The sequence below is a fragment of the Rhipicephalus sanguineus genome, chromosome 11 (assembly GCF_013339695.2).
Source record: "Rhipicephalus sanguineus isolate Rsan-2018 chromosome 11, BIME_Rsan_1.4, whole genome shotgun sequence".
NCBI classification, from domain to species: domain Eukaryota; kingdom Metazoa; phylum Arthropoda; class Arachnida; order Ixodida; family Ixodidae; genus Rhipicephalus; species Rhipicephalus sanguineus.
This window is the reverse complement of record NC_051186.1, coordinates 107,047,018-107,063,672: the sequence shown is the minus strand read 5'-3', so window position 1 is coordinate 107,063,672 and position 16,655 is coordinate 107,047,018. Positions and strand designations below refer to the sequence as shown.

The 16,655-nt window shown below is 47.6% G+C and overlaps 1 protein-coding gene across 1 annotated transcript; it reads right to left on the bottom strand.

Annotated features, from left to right (window-relative positions):
• Positions 1–12,889: 12,889 nt before the first annotated feature.
• On the bottom strand, positions 12,890–14,095 carry LOC119375312 (uncharacterized). Its single transcript, XM_037645492.1, has one exon. The coding sequence runs from the start codon at positions 14,093–14,095 to the stop codon at positions 12,890–12,892; it is 1,206 nt and encodes a 401-aa protein (XP_037501420.1).
• Positions 14,096–16,655: the final 2,560 nt, after the last annotated feature.

Below are 16,655 nucleotides of genomic sequence, written 5' to 3'. Positions count from 1 at the left end.
AACCTCTGGAAAGAGCAACGGCCACGAACGTTCGCGCGAGAAACCTTTGTCCCTTGATTTCAATTCGATGAAAAGGAAAAAGAGTACTGGCGCCGAACGTTCTCTGGCGGCAGCATCCCTCTAAGGCCGTTCTAAGGCCGTCCTCTAAAAACAGGATTGCACGATCCCGAAATTTTCGTCTGCAAGAGAAACGTACTAAATCTATTCTCCTTAACAATACAAATTTTCAGCACCTTTGCTTTCCGAGTAAAAGCACATGGTGTAGGACAACGCACCTGGAAGTAACGTTAACTGAACTACGATGCAGAATACCGCCACGAAACTTTTATTTGCACCGGCCTGGTTTCGTTCCTTCCTCTAAGTGTAGTGATTGTAATCAAGCTGAAACAATACAGCACTACTTCACAGAATGTTGCAGATACGAAAACATAAGGCAAAGATTTCCAAAACAACCTTTTCAAAAAAATGCCAGGCCTGCGCTGAAACCGCAGCACAGTCACAGCGAAAGCTGGAAGAACGGCGTTTCTAGAGCCCGTTAAGCTCTCTTGGGGTACAATACAAGTACACTAGAAAGGTACCCACTACGCCATAAATCACAATTTTTATGAAGTTAGGAAGCACCTACTAAGCTATTATTCGTCATTCTGTGGAGAAGCGAGGCACCAGCTACACGTCTGTAAGGCATTATGTGCACTTTGTTGACGCGACGACTGATGACGATGAAGAATTATGGCTCAGCACTTTGTAATGGGTTATAATCTTTAAACGGCCCACCAGCTGTGTTATTTGCATTTGGTGACGCTTGATTGCTATTTCCCTCTCCCGTCATGCTGTATAACATACGTTGACGTGGGAGAGAGACGGGGGGGGGGCGTAGAAGTTTACTGAGACCCCGAGGAAATGGATCATGCGCTTATGGGCTTCCCTGGCAACCAATACAAGTGCACTTGCGAGGAACCCACTACGCTAGAAATCATTGTAATTTTACCTAGACCCCGAGGAAGTGGATCATGCGCGTATGGGCTTCCTTGGCAACCAATTCAAGTGCACTTGCGGGGAACCCACTACGCTATAAATCATTGTAGTTTTTGAGAAGTAGGGCAGTAGGCACTGTGCCATTTTTCGTCATTCTACGGAGAGCGTTGGTACCTGCTAAACCCATGTGAGGCATTTTGCGCACTTTGTTGATGCTGTGCCTGATGACGATGAAGAATTATGGCACAGTCCTTCGTAATGGGTTGGAAGCATTCAACAACCTACTCGTTGCGCAATTCGCATTGTGTGACGCCTGGTTACAGAATTCGCGTTGTGCGACGCTTGGTGCTTATTTTACTCTTCTACCACGCTATATTACATATGCTAATGTGGTTCCTTCCCGACATGAAGCCCGTATAGGACCCTTTTGCAAACCAGGTTCAAGCACCGGCATGGCTCAGAGGTTGAATACTGGGCTCCCACGCAGAGGGCCCAGGTTCGAACCTCGTTCCATCCTGGCATTTTTTTCTTATTTCGCTTTTTTTTTCTTATTTCGAGCGATACTGGTTACGGACACCGGCGGCGGCGGCGGCGGACGACTACGGCGCCAAAAACGGCCGGTGAAATGATCTCATAACACCTTTCGCTGTAAAACTTGGCCTTAAGCTTTCCACATCGGCATTACACTCTCTGGGGCGACGGCACTGGGGCAACAGAGGCATATATGATGCCGTACTCAGTTATATAACAGAAACAAAGACGCTGCCTTGTTAATATTATAAGTTGATGTATATAATTTCATTCCTTTTATTACATTGTCTTTGTTTATTTATTTATTTATTTAGGTTATAATTTACACTCGTGCTATTAACATTTCATAAATGCATCTGAATTACCACTAACATTTTGGCTTTAATATAAATTATATTTTTCGCATATTCCTTTTATTTTATTTTTTCGCAGATTCTACTGCCGCACGCTTCGTGGCCGATCCTCAGTAGTGGGTTGAGCTATTCCCCTTTAGGAACCAAGCATTCAACCAACGTTTTTGTGGTAGTTTTATTGAAGACTGACTCAGTCATTCTGTCGCATGCACACAAATATGAATTTTGCGTCCGCGTGACAGCATATTGATGAATCGCAGTTGTCAAGGTGAAGATACTTCCATCAACATCCTGTTGCACGTTTCCAACTTTGGAATACAATCCGGACTAGGGGACCGGAAAGTCTAACGGCCCTGTCGTGGGCGCAGTGCAAGGCCAGGAGTTTGTCTTGAGCGCAGCCCACTCAGAGCATGGCTGTTATATATATATATATATATATATATATATATATATATATATATATATATAGTGAGTATAACACAACGGAGGCGTTGTCAAGAGCGATATTTGTATTTATTTCCCAACAGTTTCGGGATGGGACCTCCCTTCCTCAGCGAATGAGTTAAACCTGATGTCGAAGTTGGAATTTGCATCTCGTCGTGTCCCTCTCGCCTTCAAAACATTTCAGAGAGTTGGGGAGATAGGTTACAGGAAAAAAAGACGAAACAGAAAAACATTGATAGAGAGGAACACCGAAAAAGTCACGAGACGAGAGGAAAAAAGAAAAAAAAAAGCAAACTGCGTGTGGCCTGAAGTAGTTGAAAGTGTTTGCCGGTTCGCGCGCCGGGCCACCCGAAATTGTCGTCGCGGAAGGCAGTATGAGGCACGTGGGGGAGGAGCGTCCCCTTAATGGGTCGGCTTTCCACCTTTCGTCTCCGCCCGTTCCTTGTGAATAGCCTCCAAGTGGTAGGAGAGCGTAAGCACTTTGCATTGTACAGGTAGTGAAAAAAAATCAACAAAAACAAGAGAGAAGAAAAGCAAGAAAGTAAGCGAAACTACACACGTACGAGCCAGTCAAGAAACAGGCATGGTCGCAATTATGATTCCGTGTTGCCAAATTCATTTTGGCCTATCTCTCGGAGGCAGGAGAGTCTTCCAGGGTCCTCATAGATGCCCACTGTTAATGTTCCAAATTTCAAAATAAAATATGTCTCACTTCTCTCTTTTTTTTGTTGCCCCGCGCCACTCGGCTACTCCCACGCGTGGACCGACTGGTCTAGTCTAACGGTCTTGTCGTGGGCGCACTGCAAGGCCAGGATGTTATATTGAAGGCGGGTGGTGCGCAAAAGAGCAGCCTACTCAGCATGGATATATACATATGTATATATATATATATATATATATATATATTGTACTGTATTGTATTGTATATATATATATATATATATATATATATATATATATATATATATATATATATATATATATATATATATATATATATATATATATATATATATATATATATATATATATATATATATATATATATATATATATATATTGTACTGAATGTGAATGACAGACGCTCCGCTGTTACGGAAGACGACGACGACGATCGGTGGCCCCGTGGTTGTCGCTCGCGCACGCGCTCGCCAATAGCCAGACCTGCCTGATAAAGAGCCTTTCGCAAAGCAACGGCTGACCCTTTCTTGACGTACAACACCCCTATTTCAAGTGGTGGAGGTGCGGGGTACGGAGTCGTCAATGTCAGTTCAGCACGAGCGCAGTCGACGAGGGCCTGATGGGCAGCAAGGAAATCCCATCCTAGTATGACGTCGTAGGATGAGCGAGGAAGAACGACAAACTTGACGGCATACCAAACATCTTGAATAACAACGCGAGCTGTGCACTGAGCCGTCGGTGATATGTAATGCGAGGTCGCCGTACGCAGGGCAAGATTGATAAGACGCGTTGTGACTTTTCTCAAATTGCGGCACAGTTTTTCACTAATTACAGAAACGACAGCGCCTGTGTCGACAAGTGCACGTACGGCGACACCTTCTACTTCTATATCGATTTCGTTGGGCGGATAAAGAGGAGGTCTTGAAAAGTTCGACGACAACGCAGTTCTTGCCTCCGGAACTGCGTCTGACCCTTTCTTGACGTACAACACCCCTATTTCAATATATATATATATATATATATATCTTGTGAAGCAAGGTCTTTGTAGCAACGTTTTTATTCACCAAGCCGAAGCCCGACAACCCCCGCCCATGCGTTGCATGCGACAACGTCTATGCCTTTGAACAGATGGCGAACGCGGTCATTCTCCACCATGCAGCTGTCGACACGGCGGTAAAGGGCGAGCACGTCTCAATGTTCGAAGTGTACGACTCGCCAGATGCTGGACCCGCTCAGCAAGCTTCCGTTTAGCGAAGTCTGAATGGACAGAAGCATTAGCAAAGATCTGACGGAGCTGATGCCTAAAGGTGGTCCAGTCTGCGAAATCCAGCTCATGGTTGAAAAACCAAGTCTTGGCAACACTTGGCAAGTCTTGGCAACAATAGTAAGGGACGCGGAACACTTTCACAGAATCGTCCCAGTGGTTAAGCGCCCTCAAGAGGTCGTACTGCTCCGTCCAGTCCTCAACTTCTTTTTTGCGAAGGCAAGTGAACATCGGTGGATCTTTTTGAGGGGTGGTGACAGTCCAAAAATGGATTGCCACGGGAACAGCCGGAGTTGATGTAGCCGTGTTGGTCTGGTCATCCCGTGGCATGGCCGAGTGCGGGTTGTATAGGCGACGACACGAACGTAGCTCCAGGAAAGTTTTGTTGCTGAAGATGACGAGGAACCGCAGGAGGAAGAGGACTAGGGCACCGGACAGCACTCTCCACCCCTTGTGAAGAAAAGTCTAGGTCGCAAGACTCCTTAATATCGCCTCTAAATTTTGGCGAGGCGAGGTTCGGCAGTTTTAGACCAATTCCGGTCAAAGCACCAGGAACTGTTGGGGTTGCATTCTGTGGATAAGACGCCGCTGTACTGTCTACGCTTCCCGAAGCGACGATTTTAAGCGAAATTCGGCAAGCATGCTGACTGCTTGGTCGCTAGAGTCTGCAGCCGTTATATACTCCGCTTCGAGCTCATCGCCGGTGAGGTGCTCTTAGAGCGAATCGTTAAGTTTCGAGAGCTCGCCGTTGCTAGCTGATAAACGGTGATAAATACCTGTCAGCTTGGTCTCGTCCATCTCAGGATCTGTCAGTAGCGGCCTTGCTTCCTGTAGAACCTTCGTATTCTGTGCTCGCCGAGCTGAGCGCTTGGTCTTGTGTCGATCCCTCTGATCAAATGTCGTGGACTGGGTCCACACCGAACACGAACGATGCTTTGTCAGTTCTCGCCGCCTGCTGCGCGATCCGGTCGAGTAGAAGGTCCCCTTGAGTCTTGCGTTGAAGTAGACGTATCTGCACTTGGGGTTTCGGCACCAAAATTCTAAAAGAAGCTATCGGTCCACGGAGGAACAAGACCGACAGCCGTTCATCGCTTCAACTTCTTCATGTACTGCAGTGCTCGCCTGCACGAAATTATTGCTACACCTTTTTCTACCCATGATTCGTAGCCCCCGGCTTATACAGCGCTTTTAAGAGGGTTCAACGAAATGACCCTTAACAGTGGTGCTGCATCGCTGCACGCAGAGCCAAGGGCACGTTAGAGTTATGCTTTTAAAGATGAAACTCTTTGTTGGGTCAACTTGCGGCCTGTTAAACATCAACTGAAAGCACAAACAACAAACGCCGCATAATCGTAACTGCCAACATGGACGTCGTGCTTGGACTAATCTGATCGTTCGTAGAGCGCGCCGCCTTCTATGCATGAGTGATCAATACGTGAAAAAAGTACGCTATGAGGGAAAATATTTTGTCGTTTTATTTCATTATTTGCAGAAAGAATCGCAAACCGCAACATAAATAACAATGTTGTTTTTAATGCAGGCCACATCTCATAGTAGCCCCAACCCGAAAGGAATGATAGCTCGCCTCTTTGAAAGTAGCGTTTAAATTTGCCTTCATTTGTGACAGGAGAATATCTGCAGTTTCATGCATTCTTAAGAGGATGCATACTATTACACACGCAAGATTTGCCTACGTGAATATAATTGGAAATAGCGAACGATAGCCAAATGTTGTCAACACTATACGAAACATCCACTATTCGTACATTTCAGTAAATATGGTAGAATTCATAGAAATCATTATTGATCTATTATCTAACATTTGTGAGTCGAACAATTATTTATAATTTCTTAGTATACCTTCCTTATAAACTCCGCATGCTCTACACAATGTGACATGCTTTTGAACACTGACAAAGCATCTACTTCTGAAGCCCCTTTTTGTTCAGGAACAACACACGGCAGCAAAGGATTAGAAAATACATCGCCATACAATAAATTACACAATCGCCTATAGCATGGACACCGCGCAAAACCATCGGAGCTATTACAGTACACGAGAAAGGGCACATAATACGCACAGAGATAGAATATGATCGACCTCAGACAGTGGGCCTGAATTAGGGCCGAGGTCACGATCTTTGGTAAATGTCACACCCAAATACCATTAGGGGCCAATAGCTCCCGCATACAATGATCAGTTGCGCAGAAGGGCTGATGCGAAACACGTTACAACAGCTGAAGTGCACATCCAAATTCAGTGAACGACGTTAACTGAGGGCTCTCTTGGGTGCATCTAAATCATCAGGTGAGACCACCGTTCTTATTATGAATATTTCTTTCGTAATCATGGCGTGGTATACGGATAGAAACCGATTGCCCTGCAAGGCTTGGCGAAATCAACCTGTGATCAAAATGACGTCAGCGAGACCACACATGTGACAACGTTTGTGTTTTGTAATTGTTTACTTCCACTCAGTTATTGTGAAAATTTTCAAAGTTATTTATGGAAACTTCACTTCGAAGCCACCCCTTCCGTCTTTCGATCCATGCGGTCCCATATCTCCCGAACTTAGGTCTGCGCAAACATTAGAGAAAGGTTAACCTGATGTTAGCCTCGCTTGCATATGGATATTTTGGAGAATGCGAATATACTGCTTGCCTAAATGCCGAGCCTCCAGTTGTCTTCACTGTTTTGGACGCAAACTACGTCAAGACATTACTCTCGAAATACCTATGTAATTGCTGATATATTCTTGGGAAAAAATAAACCAAAACCGAATATACTTGTAAACAGGTGCTGTGATTTTTTTTAGAACTGGCAAGTGAAACGGTGCGCACAATGAAAGCTATATCCCTATAGTCTTCGTATATTCCAATCTGCGTGTAGTAAAAAGCATGTACTTGATTATTTGTTTTACATTTTGCCGCGTTTGCGCTTTTACCACCAATACGCCGTTTGATTATCTTATGGCTGTGTATTTAGAACGTCGCGCGAAAAAGAGAAAAACAAAGGCACTAGAAACGAACCATGACTAAGAAATTATTTTTATGTTGCAGAAAATAAAAGTACATGCGAAGAAAATGATGAGCATCAGCCTAAAGAGAACATCGTCAAGATCAATTATTTTGATCAGACGCCCAGGATTTCCGTGCAACCCTTGAAGATAATCACGCTGATGGGGTGCTTACGGCCAGACCAGGATGTGTCTTAAGACTGCCTGCGTGAGCACCAAAAAACTTTTAGACGCTTTAGCTTCGCCTTCGAGTGTAGAACGCAAGAAAGTGATAGGACTCCGTTGGCATAGTAGAGTTCTGCACCCGCGATCAGAGGATCCGCGATTCAGCCAGAGGCTGACCAACAAGCAGCTAAAGATCTTGCATTCGAGATGCCCCGTCCTAGACAGTCCTATGGCGACTTGCAAGTCAGGCTTGTAGGTTTTAGCACAACAGTTTTATGTACGGCAATGGTTACACAAGCAACACATTTACAACGCATTTACAAGTTCTGGCCGTCTACGTAGGACATCGTCCAAACGTCGGGAGACCACAACACTGCCTAGCATTCAAACACCTCACACATGGCTGCTCTCCACTTCCCACGATCAAACTTCTCGTTTCTTCGAACCACGCATTTTCCCTCCTGCAGTCCCTTGGTAACGCCGATCTTGGCGTCCCCGCCGCCGCACACGCGGAGAAGGTGCTCTACGAGCGGGGAATTGACATTTCTTCCCCACTAGAGCACACATGAGAGATTTCCTAGTTAAGGAATGCCGCCACCGACTGTCCTCCCGCCAGCACCAACCTGCCCTGTGTGACTGAAATTGCAGTCCAGTAATGATGGCATTGTTATTTCCCAGGTGACCGTCATCTGCAAACACTGCACCTTCTCTTTTCGCGCGCGGGGCGACGTTGCTGGCATGCCGACGCCATCGGCTTCTAGTCTCCGGGGGGGGGGGGGGTTCTGTGTCTATGAATTCGGGCGGCATCCTGGGGCTGCCAAACGCCAAAAGCTGGTCGTTCAGCTGCGAAGTTTTTTTATCTATTGAGTGTTTCGCTCGCTAACAACGCAAATTTTTTGCTCGCATCAAACAACACTGACGGCGACACCAGCACTTCATTGCAGGGACACGGAATTTTAAAAGCTATCGCGCTGGTAACGTGCATATCGTTGTGCAGGGCTCATTTTGGTCACGGTGTTTCGAGGCTATTCTTCACCAGTGTGCGTTAGTTGCAAGGCACGGCTTTTAGCTTACGTGCCCGAATGTAGAAGCGCAAAATATCCACAAGCTGGACGACTGCAGCGTGTGCACCCAATCCGTTTGACTCTCAAGGCTTGGACTTGTTTACCTGGCCGAGCTGAAGGGAAATCGCGGGGGCATGCTCACAGCGCTTTTATTTGGCGATGTCATGATTACGCTGCTTCTCATAAATATCTGCAGATATATATTTTGCTCTTCTGCAAAATAACAATATTGAAAAGCCGACACCCTTTTCTGCTCTACTTTTCAACCATTGGAGCTGTTAAACTTTTTCGTTGCGCCGACTAGCGCCAACGGAAATGTACGGGCAGGCGCTTGCTTCGTCCTCTTCGTGCTTCGCTTCCACAACACGTGCGCCAATCTGTCTGGCATTGGAATGCAGTACTTATGATGGGCCAGTATGTTCGGTAACTGAAAATAACGACACATCACAGAACAACTAGTCACGGGACAAATATAACGTAACACCTAGTCACGTCACTGAACACGTAACATTACGTAAGTAGTCACGTAAATGAAATCACGAAGGAACTGATATTTTGGCAAGTTCGATGAGGTTAAGCATGTTGAGTGGTCTCAGCGCGATAGAGCGCTGGTGTGCGTGCCCCTTCTTTACCTCTGTACTCGTTTGTATCGCGCTGAAACCACTCAACATGCTAAAATCGCGAAACGTCAGGTGAATGAAAATCACGAAACATGTAATATCTAGTCACGTGACTAAAAGCACATATAATCAAGCAACAGCTAATTATGTGACATGTCGCGCCATAAACCACGTAACTATTCACATGACTAAATGACGAAACAGATAGTCATGTGACATGCTGCAGACAAAAACGCTCAATAGCTAGTCACGTGACTAAAATGGCGTAATATATCGTAACAACTAGTCACGTCACTAAACATCACGTAATATCACGTAGCAGCTAGTCAGGTGACTAAAATCAGTTCGCAGCTGGTCACGTGACAGGTTCCCCGAAAAAGCATGTAACACATAGTCACTTGAGTAAATCGCATCGCGTAACAGACAGTAACGTCACATGTTCTCTCCAAAACCACGTGAGACATGCGTGTTGTGGGGAACTAACCGGAAGCGGAGAAAGGTAGCCTAGCCTGACGACACTTATTACTGTTAAAAACTAATTCCTAAAAACTGAAATTTAAAAAATCCTATTACTACTAAAAAACTAAGCTTAGCATCACTAACACAATTCTGCGTCACTAATTGCAAATAGAGCGGTACATTTAAGGAAGCCTGCGCTTCCATTTCCGTCAGCCTCTTTATCAATCTGTGCTTAAAATGTGTATTTACATATAGGCATTCCTTCCGCACATTTTCATGTACTCATTGCATTTAAAAAAGAGAAAACCAAACAACCATGCATATTTCACGAAACCATGTTCTTCAACGCAAATATAATGTAAAATATGCAGGCCAATAGGGAAGCATGAATACTGCTTTCAGAAAATGTTCCCGTTTCAACTATCTCCCAGCCCACGAGCCGTAACCTATAAGTGAAGCACTAACTGAAGAAATATTGCTTAACCTTCTGTTCCTTTCTGCACTTTCAGGTTTAGTTCCTCAGATTGACATCTAGACATGCGACAGATATAGGAGTGGATGCTGGATATAGGAGTGGATGCCTGTAAGGAGCCTGCTGTACACAACAGCTGTAAAACAGTGAATGAATTTTCGTCTGTGGTTAGTTGTGCAAGAAAAAACAACCCTCCTAACCGGACTTGTCCTAACGCACAACTCAGAAAGCTTATCAGCGCTACAAATACGACTAAAAACTGAGAGACACTTTGTGAATTCCAAAGTGCGTTCGGCGAAAGCCAGTGGCTATTGGAATGACTATGCCATGGTATCGGGGGAATCCCCATTCTTGGGGCGCCTCTCCGGGTGCTTGGGAGCCATCCGACTAACTTGACTGCTGCAACAAGACGTCTGACGAAACAGCGTTGCCGCGCGCGCCACTGTGTCATCACGTGACTGCTGAGAGAGTGTGAGATGACATGGACGGACGCCGCCGCGTTGCGCAACGACCTCTAGAAGGAGCAACGCGCAACTGTTGCGCGTTGACAGAAAGACGCCGCCGCGTTGCTCTACGGGCGGTAGAAGGAGCCACGGCAGCTGTTGCGCGTTGGCAGACGGACGCCGCTGCGTTGCGCGCGCAACGCGCGTTGGAAGGAGCAACGCGCAGCTGTTGCTATGCACCACTGAGCCATCACGTGATTGCTGAAAGAGTGTGAGTACGAGAGGCCGCAGCTGGCACCGTTCCAGGGTACGGACAGACGCCGCGAGTATGATACATTAAAGGATTTTGCCTTAAATGGCCCACCCTTTCAATTGTGGTCTTTGGCTTGTCCGAGATGTCATGTTTGTATGTGATGATTTCTACTCTCTTTCGGGCTGTTGCTTGGAGCTCCGGATGCTTTACATTCGTTTCTGCAGCTGAAACAATCGGAAGGATGTGGCGCATTGCAAGGGCACTGTCGCGTAATTAATACCCGAGCCCTAGACCAAGCGTTCCTTCTCTTTATTCCACTGCTCGTGTCTACGTCTTTTTTCTTCTCTTTGTCCTCCTGCTTGTTGCCGCGCGGCCGCAATCGTCCGCAACATACTCCCAAGGGGCCAAGGCGATAACGAGGCAGTTGAATCTCTCTGACTTGCCTCCAGAATGTATAACTTTTGAACGGGTCATTTTATGGTGTGTGCATTTAGGCGTGCGTGCAGCGTCCATCGTTTGCCCCTTAGCTTGCGCTCCAAGAGTTGTAGCCTTCGAGGTGACGACAGCAGCGGGTTCCACACTATCTGTGACCTTGCGAACGCTGTTATTAACCGAAACCTCATTCGTCTGGTCGTGATGGGAACGAGCTCCCAGTGGCTGCGGGTCCCCTGGTCTCTTTGAGCGGCAGCCTTCTTCGCGCGGACACTCCAATCTCACTCGCGATGCGATTCGCGTTGCCGCTTTGGCGCCACGCGTCCGCTCCCTGGACTCGCTAGCGATTCTGACTGCGACGCGGTGCGAATTCTCTGCTGCGACGTTCCGTGAACACACCCTGCTGGACGACGTCGCCATCATCGTCTCCCTGCCCGAATCTCCCGAAGGGTGTCTTCTTCCTCGATCGGTCTCGCTGTCGCTCGAGCCAGACCTGGAGTAGAAACTTCGCGACTCCCAACAGCCTCTGCGGTCGTTAGAATTGCGTGCGCCTTGAGACGTGCGCGTCCTCCAGTTCTCTTTCCAGGCGCCCGGTTGCGTCGGCGGTGTGACCGACCAGCCACGCTGCCTCCACTGAGGTCTGCCCTGTTGAGTACGATCTGGCAGAGAATGCGGTCCATCGACGGCGTCGTCTCGGCAATCGCCGTACCGCGTGTTGTTGTAGTCCCGCGAAGACGTGTCGTTGTTGCCGTGGAAGGGCGGCCATACTCCGAAGCCTCTGCGAGGACCCCGAGCTCCGTCGAAACCACCACCGCTTCCTCCTTGAAGAACGCGCGGATATCTTGGTGGTCTTGCCGTCTGAAGGGCGCAGCCTCTGAAGAAAGGCCGCCGCTGTGACGGTTGGCCGCCGCGGTCGCACCGCGGAGATGAACTTCTTTCGCGTTCCGTGGTGCCCTGAACGGTCCAGCCGAACTTGGTTTCCACGGCCGTCAGGTTGCTGGTTAAATGATCAACCTTTCCAGTCGCGACCTTCCAGTAGATGTCGGAACCAAGTAATACGCTTACTTCCTGTGGGTGCCATGTGTCGGGATGAAAGTTGTCTGCGGCATCATAGTTCTTGTCGCACAAAAGCTGCAAAATATCAGTGCTGAGGGCGGGCTTGTAACTGCACACACTTCGGGGACCTCCAAGGCCTCCAGGGGTACCGCTATGTCCCTACGTTGGCCTCGTAAAGTCAAAGCTACCCGTCAACTGCGCATTACGTCGCGGGGCTTCGAGTGGCCGAACGTCACCAAGGAAAGTTCTTCGGTTCCGATAACCGGGCATCTGAGGTCCTTTGAGACATCCGCTCGCATGAATGTGCGCTGGCTACCGCTGTCAAGAAGAATGCGCACGAGACGCTTTTGGGACCCGCACTCGATCCAGACTCGTCCTGTTTGGAGAAGAACGGCGTTGATTCCGCTCAGGGCGCTTGGGGCCGATGTCACTGACGGCGTGTTCGTGCCTCGCCCGGCGATGCGAGGCTCGTCTTGGTTCACTGTCGTTGCGCTTGCACGAGTTGGGGCTGCCGGCGTGAATTCACAGAGGATAGTGAGATGTCGTCGGTTGCACTTACTACAGATGATGCTGCGCGCACGCCGGCAAAAACGCGCCATGTGGTTTTGCAAGCCGCAACGGTAGCAGCAACGAGCAGTGCGCAACCGAGCCCGTTTTTCCTCAGCTGAGAGTTGAACGTTGCAGTCCGCGATGGTGTGCTGAGAACTGCTGCATAAGGGGCACACCTCTACAGATTCGGTAGCAAGTGCGGACGCTGTAGGCAAATGTCCCATCGGTGCTGACAGAGATTCGACATTCTTCGGGCAGTAACCGCGAGAAAGCAGACGGTGTTCGTCCTGGCCTGCCTTCCTCTCGAACCTCAATTTGTATGCGCAGGAAGCTTAGCATTTCTGCATCCTGAAGAGCTCTTTCTTCGGGGGTCGCTATACCGGACGTATCCTGCGCGGCTTCTTTGGACTTCTGCCGGTAGAGGATCGCGAGGTCGTCAGGCAGGCACCTCATTAGGACGCGGCTGAGGACCACGTTGTACTGGTCGGGTGAGACGCCCAAACCGGTCAGTGCCGAGACGCGAAATTGTACCTTGTCGTAGAGTAGGCGAAGTTTGTCGACATCTGCCGAAGACTTGACTGGTGGTAAGGCGAGCAGGTGGTCGATGTGCTCGTTGATGAGCAAGTCGCGTCGACCAAATCGCTCCGTCAAGGTCCTGATGGCGATCGCATAATTGTCCTCCGTGAGTCTAATGCCTTCGATGGTTCTCTTCGCGGCGCCATTCAAATACGAGAGGTACTTAAATTTCTCAATCGGCAGAAGGTCTTCATTACGGTGGATCGTGGCACTGAAGTGGTCCCAGAAGGTCTGCCAGTCGCGAAGTGCGCCGGAAAATGTAGGTATCTGAAGTCTCGGCAGGACCACTGTGCGATGACGCGGCACGGTTGCTGGGCCGGGTGTCCCCTCTGTTACACGAGGTGCAGCGTCAGTGACCTCGGTATGCGCTGACCTGCCGGCCCCAGCGACGTCGGCGTTCGGTAACGTAGCCTCGGGCCTTGAAGTCCTCGTTGCCGTCGCTGTGTTGGCGTGTTCGCGCAGGAAGAAGCGCGCTCGAGACACGGCATAGGACACCTTCCGGTCGTAGTCTTCCGCGGCCTCGAGCTCTTCGTCATAAGCGTCATCGTCCGTGGCGTCGAGGATTTGCATGTTGAGGTTTCCGAGCTCGACGTTCTTCTGAGTCAGGTATGTAACGTGCGAATCAACTTGAGCGGCATCGGGGGCCGTGGCCTGAAGTTCGTCGGTCAGGAGCGTAATTGTTCGTGTGACGCTGGCCCTGACGACGCCACGGTTCTTGCGGAGCCGTTCCAACGATGCCATGGAAGCTGGAAGTCTTGGAAGGGCGATGACCGGGGGGTTTTCGGCACCAGAAAGAATGTCGCGTAATTAATACCCGAGCCCTAGACCAAGCATTCCTTCTCTTTATTCCACTGCTCGTGTCTACGTCTTTTTTCTTCTCTTTGTCCTCCTGCTTGTTGCCGCGCGGCCGCAATCGTCCGCAACATACTCCCAAGGGGCCAAGGCGATAACGAGGCAGGATAACGAGGATAACGATAGCGATAACGAGGATAACGTAATGCTCCCAGAACAACTTTTTACATTGCCACGCATGAGACCATTAACAAAGATGAAAATATGATGAATCTCATCTAGAATATTAGAAAGAGAAATTACACTTGGCCACCTGGGAATGCAAAAAAAAGGTAACAGGAAATGAAGAAGGTCACACTGAAACACAGAAACCTAAAAACGTTTATACACTACTCTGTCAACGCAATGCATGACCTGGATTTGGGGACATATGCAGCTAGCGCCATCTCTCGTTGGGCGCAGCGGTGGCCTGCCGTAATTGAATTGGAAACAGGCGAAAAAAGTCATGTCTGACGAAAAAAGCCAGTTCAAGAATGGCTCCCGGCTCTATACAGTAGAGAGTTATTTGAACATTTTGCTAAAATTACAGTGCTCCACTACAAACCGCGTGACTTCCCAGAGTGTTTATTATTTTACAGTGGGGCCCCATGTGTTTCTCATAGGCGGTGTTCAATTATTCAGGGAAGCCACACGCTTTGTAGTTCGACACTGAGATTTGGCCAAGATGTTCAAGTAGGTCTCCTCTGTATAGAACCCGGAGTCGTTTTTGATCACTAGCTTTTTTTAGGAGATATCATTTTTTCTCCCCATTGCCTTTCACCTATGGCAGGACGCCGTTGGTGCCGCCGAGAGATGGCGCCACCTAAAGATGTCCCCAAATGCTGGGAATGCCCCCGTCCGAAAGTGATATGGGAGGGAAGCTTACGTATTTTTCGTGATGTCACCTGACAGAACAAGATTGAATGATTCCCCTTTCAGTAATATCAAGCGATTTATTCCAGGCCGCTACTTTCTTAAACTCTTCATTCTGCTCATTTTTCTCACTTTACATTGATACAAAAACGCGTGCACTAATATGCATCGCCACAAACGCAACGTCGTTGCAATCACCACCAACCATTTGCTCATGATACAATACATCTGCATCCAGGCAACGTACCTAGCCATTTGGACGCAGGATAATAACTGCTGTAATATTTTAGGACACTGCTCGCCCCACAAGACTTACTGAAGCCAATAAGGCCTCGGTTACACTGAGGTTTACTTAGGGGACTTTTAGAAGTAGGTGTATGCGTATTGGGGCCTGGTACTTATCGAAGGAAACTACTTGTAGAAAGGAACCACGCGCTCGTACTAAACCATAGGCTTGTACTAAACGAGCTACACATATGGACGTTTGATGAGTATCTCGCGTGCAACTTTCTCGCATTTTTTCCTCTTGAGAATAACAGCTTTCACGTGCCGACAGAACCGTACCAATGTTCCCACTTATTTTTTTTTCCAGCATCAAAAATAAGTAAAAGCGCTCCATAATTGCGCACTTTAAAAACTCGTTTTAGTGCATAGAGTTATATATTTCTCTATGAGAGCGCATACAGCGCCGTTATTCTGCATTTAACAAAGGATAGAGAGATCGCTACAATCGATTCTGTTCCAGTTGTCTCGGCACCCACCATGATGAACCTGGTCTGCCCTTTCGCGATTTTTTTTCGCCTAGGAAGTATATCGACGCAACAGGGAGGAACGTATAGTAAGCCCGTATTGGATGATTGGAGTAATAATTAGGCCATCGGCAGCGTTATGCATTCCTCTCTTCTTTCATCGTGCCCTCTTCTTGAACTCTACACACGCAGCGACTTGAAATATCGGCAAGGACAACAGTATAGGCTACGGCAAGTTACTGAGGCACAAAACATGTGCAAAACATGTTGATGCACTCAAAACATGCCACACTTTTCACGGCTTTCCTTTCCGAGTCAAGCGTTCTCATTCTCTCTATTCTTGTCTCAAAAACCTACTTCAGCGAATGTTCAGAGGTATCCGCTTGAACGAATGAATACTTGAGATCGGATACACATTCCTTAAATCTGAAAAATGTTCAGCTTGGTATATTGACACGTATTACCGCATAAAATAATTTATTTTCGCGATCTTCGTTACTACATATGTGCAAATTTATTTCCCAATTCCGGCGGAAGAAAGGCGTGTAGTAAATGTTCTGAAAAAGAAACAACGTCATATTTGACAATGTCTCATGATGAAGATAGAACTTCAGGCGTAGCACAGGTAATTAAACATGGGCCTGAGTTTATGAATTGCTAACCGAATCCTTTCGACTTTTCTAGAAAAGGGGAGCCGTCTTTGTGTTTTATGATTATTTTATCACAAAATATTTTCAACACAGAAGCAAATGCGGATCAGTCAGCCACATCGGTGTCGTCGGTAAAGCAGAAATATAGAGGTAACTATAAAAAACTAAATTGCTGATGGTTACCCAGGCACGTGCATT